Here is a 16,547-nt window from a genome sequence, read left to right as displayed (position 1 = left end):
TGCTTAGACTAGGCCGCCGTGAAAAGGTGGCAGTCCAGCTAAGGCCCCTTATTGACCACTATAAAAAAGGAGTATTGGTGGTCATCACAGGATGAAAATTTTTCAATTGTTTGTTTTGTTTTTGTTTCAGACACTTATTTATCAGTAGAACAGAGGGCCATAGGAGAGAGTGGACCCCATAATGAAGATTAAACTGCGCCTCCAATTTTGTAGAGAGATAAAAAGAACATGGTTGGGGTCCTAGAAGTGGAGCCCCCGCTATCAGACATTTATAACCTATCCTGTGAATAGGTGATAAATGTCAACCATGGGAAAATCTCTAACAATTTCAATTGGCAACTGTAGATCTGAACGCAGTCAATGCCATGTTGTATTCTCTGATACAATCTTATGTAAAGCTGCATATGCTTAAAAGTAGTAATGTTACACCATTATTTTTACAAATTTTCCAAAAAATGGCAATACCCATCACACCATTCTATTATTTTATTTTATGTTTTTTAGCTTGTTCTTTTGCACAGTAATTACCCTCCACTGATGCAGAACAGATCATGGACCCTGGCAGCTCCATTCAAAGAACAGCGTTATCACCGCAATCCCAGTAACTCCATAGCCAATAACTTCTCACCGGCAGCACGTGACCTGAAGCTCGCCGAGATAGCAAAGAAGATCCCGTCTCCAAGACCGAGCACAGCAAAGATGTCACCTAAAGACAGAGTCATGCCATGTATCCTTTACGTTATTGCATCAATCCATTGTACACGTGGAGTTAGTAGGATCAGTGCCATTTATTATGAGCATTTCTTCCAACTTTAGTAAATCCAGCTAATGAATTGATAGTGTGTCTAATATACATAGTTAAAGTTTTTAAGTTATGCCCTATCCACAGGATAGGGAATAACTAGCTGATCGTTGGAGGTCCGACTGCTGGGACCTCCACCGATCACAAGAATGGGGGTTCCATTCCCTTGTTCTAATGAAGCGACAGGTCAAGCATGCGCCCTGCCGCTCCAGTCATTCTCTATGAGCGCGCCACCACTTATGGATTGCAGGGTGGTCGTAACCTCTAGATACATGTAGTGTATAATGTGATGTAATAATGAATTAAGCCAGCAATGGAGCCAATATGGGCGATCACAATGACATCATGTGGTAGAAAAGTGAATGAATGTTTTATAAGTGTTTCCTCAAATACCCTATAGTCTGGCTGATCTGCCACAAGAGGAATAATTGAAAGAAACAAAATGTCTGCCCTGAGCCAAAATCTTTCTTACACATACCTCAGTCTTCAGTAATGCCCTCCTGACACTGATCATTTGAATTTGTTTCTGCAAATCCAATCCACACCAGGCTGCAGTAAGGGTACAGAGGGGAGGTAACAAGTTGGGGGTGTGTCCGTCCCTGCACAGACTCACTCTATCCAATCAGTGCTGTAATTTTCACACTGTGCAGGTACACCCCCCCCCCCCCCCAACTGGTCACCTCCTCTCGGTACCCTTACTGCAGACTGCTAGCAATTCATTCATAACTTCTAGTAGAAATAATAAAGGAATGTCACAACATAGAGACATAAGACTAGATGCTCCAGAATTGTTATTACATGGGGAATGCATGAAGCTATTAAAACAGACATGTCAGGAGTGGTGAAAGGTCTTCTTTAAAATAATTAACTCTACAAAAAACATAGTAATAATTGCTGCGACATTGGCTAGTTTCACAAAGTCCTAAAAGGCCTCCTTTTTATCATCTGTACTATGGATGCAAAATTTGCACCCCATAACTTAGAGCACCAGTGAATCACATTGTAAGCTAAGTTCTTGTCAGCAGGACGCGGGGCGTTACTTCAGTAACTGAAAATGGTGAAAATAGAGCATTTTCTCTCTGACGTTCACTATATTGCTGGTGTAAAAACATAGGTCTTGATGGTCTCTTTACCAATGTGTCACATACGGGCACTGATACATTGGCAAAGATCTCTTAGCAGCATTTTTGGGGCCCCAGGTCTTTTCTATTTATAGCTCTCCTCTTAATGCTTTTTTGATAACTGGTATTGATCAATTTGTTATTGACATAATTGGTAAGATAATAAAATAAAACTATTTTCAATAAGATCATTTTCAGTGCAAGCTGCTATGGTTCGTTTCCTGTGTTGCATGCACATACCTTATAGGAACAAGCTGTCAGTTTCCTTAACTAATAGATTCAGCTTCAAAGGATGTTTCATGCATCCCGAAAAAGCCAAAACCATCTCCCAGGAGCAAATATAACACTAATAGGTAATACAGCTTGTCACTCTTAGAAGTTCTGAGCTTCTAAGGAGGGCTTTTATACACATCCATTTTTTAAAGTTTTGTGTAAACTTAAAGAGGTATAAAACCTGGATAAGAGCGTAAACAAAAGTACCTTGAAATTGTGTTGTAGTTATAATTGCCTGAAAAGAATTGCTTTTGATTATATAGATGGATAATAGCCGGGTGCAGCGCTTTAGAACCGATGTCAGGTGATGAGAACGTACCGCACACAGAGACCACGACCTATCCGGAAAGCAAGCCTATTACTCCAGAGGAACAATTGCAGATTATGTTGCAGCATGAAGCAGATACAGATAAACAACAGGAGAAGCCGACTCAAAGAGACTTGGAGGTGAGCGGTTTAAATGGCACTGTAATTAAAGGGGTAGTACACATGAACCTTTTACACGTCCTCTGCCGCTGAAGTGTAAACTGATTATTCTCACAGATGAGGCCATATAGGGTGGGTTTTACCCAAGGCATTTCTGATGTATTATTGAGCCGTCGGAAAAAAACTTACATGTGTTTTTCCAATGGCTCAGAACACACAAAAAAGCCAAAAAATGCCTGTGTAAATCGAGCCTTACTTTGTTTGAATCGTACAAGATTCAAGAGCACATATGCCCTCAAAGCGTGTGTTCAATGAGGTAGTTAAAGGGGTTGTCTTTCACGAATAAAGGGGAAGGAATGGAAACAGAACTAGGCCTCAAGGCTAGGGAGAGGGGAAAGGTTACCTCCTAGGAAACCCCTAAACCTGGCCCTGACTCCTGTCAGTATGTATAGACCCCGAAGGTGGGAAAATACATACGTTGGAACCTAGACCCTAGGAGCCCTGAAATGCCCTCGAGGTAGTGAAAGGTGAACGAACCAGTGTATCCCTGAGGCCTAGTAACAACAAGCACAGGGGAATAACCAAATACAAAGTACAACTTCACAGGAAATGTCCACACACCATCTCTTCCAAATCCAAGCAGAGAATATCAACCGCATGGTGTGAGACCAAACGTGTGAGACCAAACTTAATAGGGAATACAGTAATGACCTCAGCTGCACCTGACAAGAGGTGTGGTCATTGCCAAGCAACAACACTCAGAATCAAGAGACTGTCAGTTAACCCCGCGTGCAGCCAGTCTTTCAGATTTTCTAACCTCTGTCACAGGAGGTACCGTGACATTGTCTCACTTCATCAAAGAACATGTCATTCATGGATGGATCAGGTCTACTTGAGCGAGAGCCCTTCTTACTGGGGGCTTTCCTTTGTGGCTCATAGTGGTGACTCCTGAACAGGGCACCCCCCATCTCCCACCCCCACTTCAAAGTCTGTCTACCCTTATAGAACATTTAAAGGGGATGTCCGGGTTCAGAGCTGAACCCGGACATATCCCCATTTTCACCCAGGCAGCCCCTCTGACTTGAGCATTGGAGCAGTTCATGCTTCGATGCTCTCCTTTGCTCTGTGCTAAATCACGCATGGCAAATGCATTTTCTGGAGTTCCGGTGATGTACCGGGCTCTCCATAGGGCTGTCAGGCAGAGGATTCCGCCCAGCAGTTATCCCGGTGACGTCACCAGCACTGATAGGCAGGCTTTAGTGCTGCCCTAGCCTGTCCATTAAATTCAGGAAATGCAGGTTCCACATGCATGCTGAGCCCCCTCTGTATTTTATTTCTCCTGGTGCCAAAAGGCCCCCAATAAATACAGGGAAAGCAGGCTACAGCCTTAGGGCTCATTCAGACGGCTGTATGCTGTCCGCAAAAATGCGGATCCGTTTCTTTTTGCAGACAGTTCAGCATGTCCGCAAAAAACTGACCCCCATTTTGGCAGACCCATAGACTTCAATGGGACCAGTTCCTCATTTTCACTGACAAGTATAGGACTAGTTTTATTTGTTTTGCGGAGGCGTAGAACGGAAGAAGTGAAAAGGTCTGCATCTAATTCCCCCCAAAAACGTATCCGCATATGTAGAATATGTTTCAGATCTTTGAGTTCAGCTCATGCAAAATGGGAGCAAAACCGAAAGTGTTGCGTTTATATTTTTGGTTAGTGTAAATTATAACATGGACTGTTTACAGGTGTGAACTGTGGAATTTGGTTTGTATGGTCAGATATAGTCCATATGTGAGTTATTTTCTTGTGACGCCTTTGCAGTAGCCATAGACCTATTATATATTTATCTGAATGACCCCCCTCCATCCCGACTTGAGTGGGCAAATGCTTACATTCGATGGGGTCTGGAACGTTGGAGATGCGTTCTGTTCACGGATAAGACCTGGTTTTCAGCATACGGCCGTCTGGTTGAGCCCTCATAGTTGCACTAATTAAAATCAGTCTATGGGACAGACAGGTTAGTTAGGAGCAATGGAGTCAGCCACACCTCCAATGCAGACTGCAAAGAAAAAAATGGGGGTTAGTCTGCACTTCCAAGTGCGCAGGTGCACGTCACCATGGCTGGAAGCAGAAAAGTAAAAACAAACACAATGCAACAGCGCTCTGCAAGCACAAATAATAAAGTAAATACAATCGTGCCATACTCAATACAGAAAATGTACTAATGCTACTTTATAAATTATTATTGTACTATTCTATTAACTGTATTATTTGTGTTTGCAGAGCGCTGTTGCATTGTGTTTGTTTTTGCTTTAACTTTAATTATCGGGCATGTTTGGTTTATCTAGCTCCTTACTACATGTTATGACGCCTATAAATCTTACAGGAAGTTTACTTAAGAGGAAACTTTTTTAGAATCTACAGGTCCTCATAAGAGATAAATCTGCATGATTATAACTGTTGTTAACTAGAAGGAAATTTACATAATGAGAACAGCTCTTCATTTGGGCAGGCTCGATACACATCACAACAAGCCTATGAGATTACTGCACCAGCTGAATTTATAAGCAGGAAAGAGTCTGCTGGGTCTCATCTTTGATCTCTCAGCAATTTGCATCCTAAAAAAAATCTGATTCTCATCTGCTGCAATCAACATCAAAAGAGGTTTAAAGCATATCATTCACCCTAAAATGTCTTAACTTTTAGTTAATAAAAGTAGCGAATTATAACCCCCTCGTGGGTTGTCAATGGTGCTCAATACTGCTGAACAGCAAACCTACCTGCTTCTTAAAAGCTACATCCCTTGCTCCAATATATTCATTTTACTCACTTATATAGCAGTGACATATTCCACAGCACAGACATTGTCATCACTCTCTGTGCTCACAATCCAGATCCCCTATCAGTATGTCTGGAGTGTGGGAGAAAACCTACAAACATGAGGAGGACATGCAAACTCCATGCAGGTGGTGTCCTTGGTTGGATTGGAACTTAGGACCCCAGCGCTGCAAGGCACCAGTGGTAACCACTATATTGCTGGGTAGCTCGGAAGACTGGCTGCTTAGAAGTCTTGAGAAAGCTGGTTGATAGACCCCAGGCTGTCACCTATGATTACCATGAAGCTTAACCTAAAATAACAGAGTATAACACACTTTTTCAGTTTGACAAAATTAATAATATTTTTATTTTATTTTATTTTTTATTGGGGTGAAATGCCCATGAAAGGGATCGTCCAGATTACAAAACCTATTTTGCATCCTATAAGGGAATTTTCTGTTAATTAGAGTAAGTTTCTCCTCTCCTGATCAGGATCCTCATTTTTTGGCCAGATTGGTTACAAAGAGTGTCTCTCACATTGGAGGATCTGTCCTGTCCTGCATTACATAGACAACCCACTCATTTGTATGAGCGCTGTGTAATGCTTAATTTTATTATAGCATTCTTCTAATTTTGGACTAAAAATTATTTTTTCAATTGATCCTGTACAGCTTTCAGTTTCTGTCATTTGCAGACTGGCAGGCTCTCCCTTCACAGTTAATTCAATCAGACAGCAGCTCTGAAAGATAGATACCTTATCTCTGAACTCCTGACAGGTCAGAACCTCACTCTATCTCAGTTCTTATCAGTTTGATAAGAATTTAGCTTAAAACGATGTGCTTTGCACATCTGAAGGCTTCCAGATTTATTCATTAACATTTTGAAAACCATGTATGATTTTTCTTTTCACTTCACACATACTTGCTACTTTGTGTTGGTCTGTCATATAAAATCCCAATAAAATACATTTAAGTTTGTAGTTGTAACATGAAAAAATATGGAAAAGTTCAAGAGGTATGAATACTTTTTCAAGGCATTGTGTATAGCGGTGTTACTTGTCATTATAATTTTAGCTGTAGGCATAATGATAATAGCTACTGAAGAGTTACCTGTACAGAATAGGAAATCCTCGCCTATTATTAGGCCAAGTCACCAGTGTGAAAATTGCAGGATTATATACATTTCTTTAAATACAGTGACATGGAAAAATGTTTAAAAAAAAAATAAAAAAATCGCCAAAAATTCTAATGAGAAGCATGCTTAACACAAAAATGTGATTTAAATAATAAGTCATTTTCTGACACGTTCACTTTAAATGAGTGTTTATGAACTGTCAGAAGTTCAGAGAAAAGGATTACAAATCCTGCCATCAGATCTACTGTCTGAAGGGATTCTCTGCGAAGAGAGAGCCTGCCAGTCTGTAAGTACACAGAAACTGAAAGCTGTACAGGGAAAACTGTGGGAAATGTTTAATAAAGGCTATGTGAAAGATTGATTTTTAGCCTAAACTGAGTAGAATGCAATAATAAAAAATGTGCCAAAGGTGCCCCAAGCCCTAAGCACTGTATTTAGATAATAGGTTCTTTACTAGGAAAGAGCAGTCTAAGGGCTCACACACATGAACGTATTTTCCTTCCGTGTTGGTTCCGTTTTTTTGCGGCCGGATGTGGAACCATATTGGGTCAACAAGAAAAAACAGAAGTTACTCAGTGTGCATTCTGTTTCTGTATGTCCGTTCCACAAAAATATAGAACATGTCCTATTATTGTCCGCATTACAGACAGGGATAGGACTGTTCTATTAGGGGCCAGCTGTTCCGTTTTGCAATGTACGGAACGCACATGGACGTCATCCGTATTTTTTGAAGATCCATGTTTTGCGGACTGCAAAATACATATGTCCGTGTGCATATGCCCTAATAATGAGGTACCTATAACAATTTTGGGATCTGCAAAATCTTGTGTAAATGATTCATTTTTCAGTTTGTACAGGGAGCAAACTTCCAGTTGATTTGGAAAAACTCTTCTTTCATGCATATCCTATTATGTACGTCTTCCCTTATGCTAGATACTAAACCACAATCTCGGTAACTGTTTCAGAGGTATTTCCACTACATACACCACGAAATTCAGACAGAAATGCTGGCACCCCAGGAGAAGGAGCAGATGGACAAAATCTTAACAAGTGTTCCCAGCCAACTCTTAAAAAACCCATCTCTGGAGAAATTGCTGCAAGAAATAAAAGAAGAGATTGCATATGATTACTACACGAGCCTTAGGAAAAGTATCGGTGAGAACTCATTCTTCATCATTTGTCCCATTGTAAAAGGGAATGGAATAAACATCATTAGTATTTCTGTAGGGACACCTTGGATGGGAACAGTTCTTTGTACTTATTTTTGGCTCTCGTCGGCATAATCTACAAGACACAGAGCATTTGAAAGCCGATTTTTTTGCAGATTCATTCTTGTAAGACAGGAATGCTTACTACATATTTTGTGACTTCAATTTTGTCAAACTTGTGTAGACGCACAGGGATAAGAAAAGGTATATACCCCGTGTCCAGTTGTCCCATTTAATGCAAGTTTATCTAAATAATTGGTTCCTGATTTAGACAGCCCCGTTTCATTTCTAATGCTAGATTTACACTTACCAGTAATCGGCCAGATTATCGGGAACGAGTGTTTCTGTGAACGCTCATTACCGATTATCTGGCCATCTAATTGTGCCTCTGATTACCAGATGAACAAGGGAAATGCTCGTTCGTTGAATGATCCTGTCATTCGTGCAGGCGCTGCAATTATCGTTCCTTGGCAGCAGATTGTGCTGTCTAAACTGCCATCTGCTGCCCAAAAACAATGATACCTCCTACTGTGAAGGAGATCGTTGCATGTAAATTTCCTTCACTGAGTGAACAGCCGACTGTTGGGAAGGAACGCTTCCTTCCTGACAATCGGCTGTTCTATCGGCCAGTGTAAACCCGCCTTGAGGGTAGGTTCACACCTCAGTTTAATTGATCTGCCGGGCTGTTCCAGCAGAGAACAGCCTGCTGGAGATCACTGGATCTGGCCTAGCCAGATACTGCCATTCACAGCCATACCCATACCCGGCCGCATGCAATGTTTTTTGTTTGGCCGTAAGCCGGCATTTCGCTGGAAAGAAGTCAGTGGGGTCTGGGGGACAAGAGCAGTATCTCACTAGGCCGGATTCAGTGAATTCCGGCAGGCTGTGCCTTAAGCAGAGGTGTAAACCGACTCTAATAGAGGTGCATCACCCGCTTGGGTCCCTCTCTGTTAGCAAAAGAGGAGTATCACTGCAGAGAGCTTCTTTCTTTCTGGAGGAACCAGCTTGTCTGCATTACATCATCTGTTGGGGCCTTACAGATTGTAGGGGCTGTCCAAAAGTGTTTCCGAGTACGCCTGTGTCAATCACTCCCAGGCAATGCACATCGCAAAGCTCCCCAGATTTCTGATGATTTTTTTTTTTTTTTTTTTAAGTGAACAAAGTTTTAATTAAAAAAAAAAGTAATAAAAAAGTCACTCTTGGCCTCACCCAGAGGCTTCATAAATATGGAGCTTATTTTGGCCACTACATTTCTCAGTGTATTCACGCCGTGCAACTGGCATAGATTCATTGATAAATCTCCTGCTTCCCTTCTATCACAAAACTCGCTGTCTGCAGCCACCACTAGGGAGAGCTCAATGCAGAGGAATGTATGCAGTTACTGTTGACTGAAATGAAAGCTGTAAAAATCTAAATTTTTTGCGGACAGCACACTGACCCATGCATTTCTATGGAGCCATGCACACAGACATATTTTTTATATATCCATATGGCTTCTCCCCAAATTATCGAACATGTCCTGGTCTGGTCCTTATTGTGAACTGGAATAGTCCTTTCTATTGATGGAAGTGAGAAAGACGCTGAATGCCCATGGAAGGTATCTGTATTTTGCGTAGCCATTGTTTGCGGACCGAAATACGGACACAAGTGTGTCCACGAGGCCTAATATCTTGAGCTGTAGATCAGCTCTTACCATGGCAGGTACACAGATTCTAATTAATCTCGGTGACAGAGGTTGCTCCTCTTTGAAGGGTACGGTTTGTCACGCAGTTTTATTTAATGCATTTATTCGCTGGTCCACAATTAATATCCTGCCACCGTTGCTTCCCCCTGGACCGCCCTGACAAATCTAGACCGACAGTGCAAACTCTGATTGATAAGTCAATTACCAAAAGAGCCTTTTAATTACTAGACATGTAATCTCGTGTCGGACTGCTATGATCTTTACAAACGGAAATCTGGAAATCGGAAATATAGATTGCAATCTTGAGGACTATAAAAAATTCATAATCTTCAAGTCAATAGCTTGTCTGACCTATTTACTGCCGCTGAAGCTTAAATCACCAGAGCAAACTGATTAAATTAAACATCCGTTTATCACATCAACTTATTTCTGCCAAATGAAAATCAAACAGCGGTCGGGCTTAGGGGTCACAAATTGTCATAGTAATCGACTTACCTTCCATATTATCATATGGTTTGAACACACGCTGAACTACTCTCCCGGAAGATCAGGTATTTCTCCCTCTTGCCAGCAGCAATATTACTGTCCATGTTATGCACCTATCCCTGCCAAGTCTGAATTATAGACTCCACAGGGAGTAGTCTGTAAGCACAGTCTGTCAGAGGAGGGGATGCAAGTGTCAGGCTTGATGCATGACTGGCCGCCCGGTCTAGAGTTTATCGTGTGCTGTATGAGATATACAGTATTCCTTTCTAATGTATTAATTTAGTTTTATAGGCTCTATAAAAATTATGGTTCACTTCATATGGCCTCAAATTCTAATAAACACAAAAAAAATACATTATCCATAGTTGCCAACAGTCCCGAATTTGCTGAGACAGCCTAAATATCATATTAAAATCAGCTGTATTTAAGAATAGTATTTTACAAGATATGAATTCACCATTTTTTGTAAAAGGAAATGACCATATACCGTATGGAAAAGAGATTTGAAAAACAAAACAACAGAAATAGCTCACTAATGAACAATAGGTGAAAGCAATGGACATGAAAATGCATAGACGTAGGTGAACAAATCAAAAACCCAGTTTCACTGTATCTAACACAGATTAAAGAGGTTGTCCGGATGGTTAAAAAAATATTCAAAGGCTCAGAACGGTGTAAAATAATAAAAGAAACAATGCTCACCTCACCGATCCCCTGCCACTCCCGTTCCACCAGTTCACTTCCAGTCTCTACTTCCTGGTCCCTCTCCACACAGGAAATCACTGACCACAATGGTGACTCTCCTTAGTCCGTGATCGGCTGAGTGGTCACATATCTGTGTCAAGAGGGACCAGTAGGTAGAGACTGGCGGGAACCTGGGAAGCATCAGAAAGGGAGCGGTGGGGGGGAAGTGTGAGGTGAGTATGACTTGTTATATTCTGTTACACCAATCTTTTCTAGACAACCCCTTTAAAGTAGTTTGAGGGAAATAAAGTAATTTAACAACTTATTGGAAGAGTTGTTGGAAAATAGGGATGGTGGTACATGTGGTGGGACTATTACTAGGGGGTGTTTAGTGCGAGTGCATATTTTATATATGGGGCAGAAAAAAAAAGAAGCATTACTCACATCACACACTGCCCTCCTGGAGATGCCTGATCATCCAGCAGCTGTCATCCCCTTCTATTTTCTGAGAGTGTCAAGTCGGGACCAGGAAATGGAGACCAGCGGGGCCGGTAAGCATCTGAACGTCGGGGGCAGGGGATTGGTAAGGTATGTAAAGCTTTTTTCATCCCTTATATGTAAAAAACACTTTGCTGGCTGGTTTCACACACGTACCAGATACAAATTGGACTTAGAAGGGCACTTCACAGACTTGCTTCTACAGTGTATACCCCTGCTGCCCACATATTATGTGACAGGGGATCTTCAGCACCGTAAGTAATCAGTTCTGTACTGCACAGTTGGAATATTGTCATATGTATCACCAATCTCTTATGACTATCCACACATATCATTACTACTGTGTACCTGATGTTTAGATCACTACGCCGCTATATACTGGTGCCTACCAGGATCGAGTAGGTCAGTCACATACAAAAAAAATCATTAAGCTTATATGACATTTCTAAACGCTGTCACAATCTAAAGATCTGCTGAAGACGCCTCATGCTCCTCTTCTCCAACCACCTTTCATTGTTACCTTCTTTTCTCTATGGCTTTGTTCACATCTGCATCAGAGTAACCTCTGTCACAGATTTTGTCAGAAGTGCAAGACACAAAGCCCAGCATGCTGTACTATTCTGTTCGGAAACATGGTGGGCACCACAGCTGTAACCCAAAGGCTCCATTTGTCACAGTTCGGTGTGGGAGGGAAACACCACACTGAGCAAGAGGGAAGGGGGGACAGGGGATCAGGCCAGAGAACTATAACCATAACAAAAATCCTGACTGACTACCAGTATGAACAGACCCCTGAGGTAGGTGTGTTCATACACAGTCATACTAGAGTCCTATCTAGTCCTATAGGACCCTGGTACTAATGGCAGGGGTGAGACTACCTGTCCTCCAAAAGGAAGGACAAACAGGAGTCTCCCCAAGGCCTAAACAAACAATAGGGAAATGCAACTCACAGAAACCAACAAAATACAAAAGGGAAGGAAAGACTTAACTTCAAAGAAGCAATGGAAGCACCCGGAACTCCAATCCAAAACTGAAAGTGAAGCTATAAACTGCACAGCATTGTGGGAGAAGCAACTATAAATAAGGAAGGTTAAATGACTGCATTAGCAACACCTGAGGCAAGGGTGTGGCCATTACCAGAAACAACACAGACGCCTATTGATCCCTAGGAAAACATGTCAGATCAACCACGTGTTGCCAGTCTCACCGATCTCCTGCCACCTGTCACGGGAACGTCCATACCACCATTATAGTCAATGGCGTCCATTGGTGCCTTTGGTATATGTCATTCGACCGATTTGGCACTGCCGTTATATATTAGTTTTTCAGAATTTTTCTGAAATGACACAGCAAAAGTGAACGCAGCCTAATGTAAGGGATCTCTGATGCTGAGCTGTTTCAGTGTATGTACCTTGTTCTGAGGTCTGCCAACATGCTGTCTAAGTTAACGCAGTCAAATCTAGAGCCGCTGCCACCAAGATCTCCTCTTGTAGACCAAATAGAAATTACCCTACGGACAGACTGTAGGGGCACACCCTACGGACAAGGCACACCCTATTGTCAGTTTGTTCATACACAACTGACTGCACTACTGACATGAAGTGTTGCTACTAGTGTGCTGCGAGATTTTATGTTTCTGGAAAACCGTGATATTGGAATAAAAGAACATGCCATATCCCATAAGCTTGAAGAGAAAGAAGGTCAGCTGAGAATACAGCAAGACACAAGTATCCCGTGATCATCACGAGCTTCATGGTGTATAATAAAACTAAAGTCCTATTTTTCAGTTTAATTTCACGTTCAGATCGGAAAGTGTAGCAATTGAATTCTCATTTGTGCATACCTTATTGTGGAAGCCTTATGTAATTGGTCACTAAGGCACAAGTTAATGATATGTAATTTGGCTGCCATCAAAGCTCATCTGTGCTGTAATATTACTGTACCTTCAGCATAGATGAGCTTTGTGGAGCTGTAATATCTTCTCAGAAATCAATCAGTGCAGTGAAGATACTGAGAATAACTTTGAATCCAGCACCTGCTCTAGCATTCAGAAAGTTTTAGACCTTTAGACCCTTCCACTTGTTTCACTTTTTGTTATGTTGCAACCTTATGCTAAAACAAAAAAAATATAAATTTTCCCCCGTCATTCTCCACTCAATACCCCATAATGACAAAGTGAAAACAGAATGCTTGTGGTTAGTCAAAGCACCTTTGGCAGTGATTACAGCCTCCAATCTTCTTGAGTATGATGCTACAAGGTTTGCACACCTGGATTTGTGGATTATCCTCCATTCTTCTCTGCAGATTCTCTCAAGTTCTGTCAGGTTGGATGGGACTGTCAGTGGACAGCCATTTTCAGGTCTCTCCAGAGATGTTCGATTGGGTTCAAGTCAGGGCTCTGGCTGTGCCACTCGAGGACATTCACAGAGTTGTCCCAAGCAAGCCCTCTGTTGTTTTGGCTATGTTTTTAGGTTAATTGTCTTGTTGGAAGGTAAACCTTCAGTTCCGTCTGAGGTCCAGAGCACTCTGGAACAGATTTCCATTAAGAATATCTTGGTACTTTGGTCAGCCTTTCCTCAACTCTGATCTCCCTGTCGCAACCATAAAAAAAAACCCCAAAAAACACAGCACCCCACCATGCTTCACTGTAGTGTTGGTATTGGGCAAGTGATGAGCACAGATGACGCTTAGAATTGAGGCCAAAAAGTGCAATCTTCGTTCCTTTAGACCAGAGAATCCGTTTTTTCAGAATCTTGAGAGTCCTTTAGGTGCTTTTTTTTTATTTTTATTGTTTTAAACTTCACGTGGTCTTTCATGTGTCTTTTACTGAGAACTAACATTTTCTGGCCACTTTGCCATAAAGCCCAGATTGGTGGAGTGCTGCAGTGATGGTTGAGGTTCTGGAAGTTTCTTCCATTTGCAGGATCGTTGGAGGTCTGTCAGAGTGACCATTAGGTTATTGGGTCTTACCAGGACCCTTTTCCCCTAGTTGCTTACTTTGGTGGGGCAGCCAGCTCTAGGAAGAGTCCTGGTTGTTCCAAACTTTTTGGAGGCCACTGTGCTCTTGGGAACTTTCAGCGCAGCAGAAATGTTTTTAGATCTGTGCCTGCACACAATCTAAAACTTGTGAACGGACCAAAATGGGGGCCAGAGAGCCAGGGCTTAATTAGGAGGTTTGCATATACAAATATAGGGCTCATGTACATGACCATACTTTACCTAAAAGTAGGATTAAATTCCCATATGTTTGCCAAATCTTTCAGTTGCTACAGTGCCACTTTTGGGAACTGTTCTAAGGCTGCAGCTGACAAGCCGCGTTATGCTGGCCAGATGCGGTATATCAGGGAGCAGGTCCCACAGCTGTCAAATAGCTCAGTATTAGTCAAAATTCAATCCACAAATATAGCTCTTAAAGGGTTATTCCAGTTTGCATCAACATCCTTTAAAATAATCCTTTATGAAGGTTGCTGTAATTTTGTAATGTATTTATTTTTCCTTTAGTTATCCTATGACCAAGTCCATGCAGCTCTTTCTTATTTCCTGTGATGTCATGTCCATGGGCGGGCAGTGATAGGGGAGATTCTATGTAACTAGCTGGGTGGGAGGAGCTATAAACTAACTGTTGTTAGGGGAGGTGCTGGAGGTGTGGCAGAAAAAAGAGAAGTGCATCATGGGTTCGGTTGGACACAGCAACAGGAAGTGCTACCTACAGGATGTAAACCAACCAAAGGGATAGGTTTACATGGAGAAAATGAGTCAGGAGAGTCCAAACTGAAAAAAGCAATGGGAAGATGTACAGTCGTGGCCAAAAGTTTTGAGAATTACATAAATATAGAAAATTGGAAAAGTTGCTGCTTAAGTTTTTATAATAGCAATTTGCATATACTCCAGAATGTTATGAAGAGTGATCAGATGAATTGCATAGTCCTTCTTTGCCATGAAAATGAACTTAATCCCAAAAAAACCTTTCCACTGTATTTCATTGCTGTCATTAAAGGACCTGTTGAGATCATTTCAGTAATCGTCTTGTTAACTCAGGTGAGAATGTTGACGAGCACAAGGCTGGAGATCATTATGTCAGGCTGATTAGGTTAAAATGGCAGACTTGACCTGTTAAAAGGAGGGTGATGCTTGAAATCATTGTTCTTCCATTGTTAACCATGGTGACCTGCAAAGAAACGCGTGCAGCCATCATTGCATTGCATAAAAATGGCTTCACAGGCAAGGATATTGTGGCTACTAAGATTGCACCTCAATCAACAATTTATAGGATAATCAAGAACTTCAAGGAAAGAGGTTCAATTCTTGTTAAGAAGGCTTCAGGGCGTCTAAGAAAGTCCAGCAAGCGCCAGGATCGTCTCCTAAAAAAGGATTCAGCTGCGGGATCGGAGTGCCACCAGTGCAGAGCTTGCTCAGGAATGGCAGCAGGCAGGTGTGAGCGCATCTGCACGCACAGTGAGGCAAAGACTTTTGGAAGATGGCCTGGTGTCAAGAAGGGCAGCAAAGAAGCCACTTCTCTAACAAAAAAAACATCACTGACAGATTTATCTTCTGCAGAAAATATGGTGAATGGACTGCTGAGGACTGGGGCAAAGTCATATTCTCCGATAAAGCCTCTTTCCGATTGTTTGGGGCATGAGGAAAAAGGCTTGTCCGGAGAAGAAAAGGTGAGCGCTACCATCAGTCCTGTGTCATGCCAACAGTAAAGAATCCTGAGACCATTCATGTGTGGGGTTGCTTCTTATCCAAGGGAGTGGGCTCACTCACAATTTTGCCCAAAAACACAGCCATGAATAAAGAATTGTACCAAAACACCCTCCAACAGCAACTTCCTCCAACAACAGTTTGGTGAAGAACAATGCATTTTCCAGCACGATGGAGCACCGTGCCATAAGGCAAAAGTGATAACTAAGTGGCTCGGGGACCAAAACGTTGACATTTTGGGTCCATGGCCTGGAAACTCCCCAGATCTTAATCCCATTGAGAACTTGTGGTCAATCCTCAAGAGGCGGGTGGAACAATGGGTTGCTATCAGTCAGGAATTGGCCCAGAAGTTGATTGAGAGCATGCCCAGTCGAATTGCAGAGGTCCTGAAAAAGAAGGGCCAACACTGCAAATACTGACTCTTTGCATAAATGTCATGTAATTGTCGATAAAAGCCTTTGAAACGTATGAAGTGCGTGTAATTATATTTCACTACATCACAGAAACAACTGAAACAAAGATCTAAAAGCAGTTTAGCAGCAAACTTTGTGAAAACTAATATTTGTGTCATTCTCAAAACTTTTGGCCACGACTGTACATGAGGTGAGCAACTAAGTGAGCATATTTGCTAATAGCCATAGTAATCCCGGAAAACCCCTTTAATTAGTGACCACGCACATTTTTTTTAAATTGCATTCCATGAGCTATAACGTTT

The 16,547-nt window shown here is 41.9% G+C and overlaps 1 protein-coding gene across 1 annotated transcript in view; it reads left to right on the top strand.

Annotated features, from left to right (window-relative positions):
* The window catches only part of DNAH3 (dynein axonemal heavy chain 3), a 373,397-nt gene that overhangs the window by 85,223 nt on the left and 271,627 nt on the right, over positions 1–16,547 (top strand). Inside the window, exons 10-13 of the mRNA XM_044304498.1 lie at positions 505–727; positions 2,201–2,276; positions 2,460–2,643; positions 7,534–7,723. Of these exons, the coding sequence (XP_044160433.1) occupies positions 505–727; positions 2,201–2,276; positions 2,460–2,643; positions 7,534–7,723 (673 nt within the window). The remainder of the gene's footprint in view (positions 1–504; positions 728–2,200; positions 2,277–2,459; positions 2,644–7,533; positions 7,724–16,547) is intronic.

Source organism: Bufo gargarizans, chromosome 8 (genome assembly GCF_014858855.1).
Source record: "Bufo gargarizans isolate SCDJY-AF-19 chromosome 8, ASM1485885v1, whole genome shotgun sequence".
Classification (NCBI taxonomy): Eukaryota; Metazoa; Chordata; class Amphibia; order Anura; family Bufonidae; genus Bufo; species Bufo gargarizans.
This window is presented reverse-complemented; position numbering and strand designations above follow the sequence as displayed.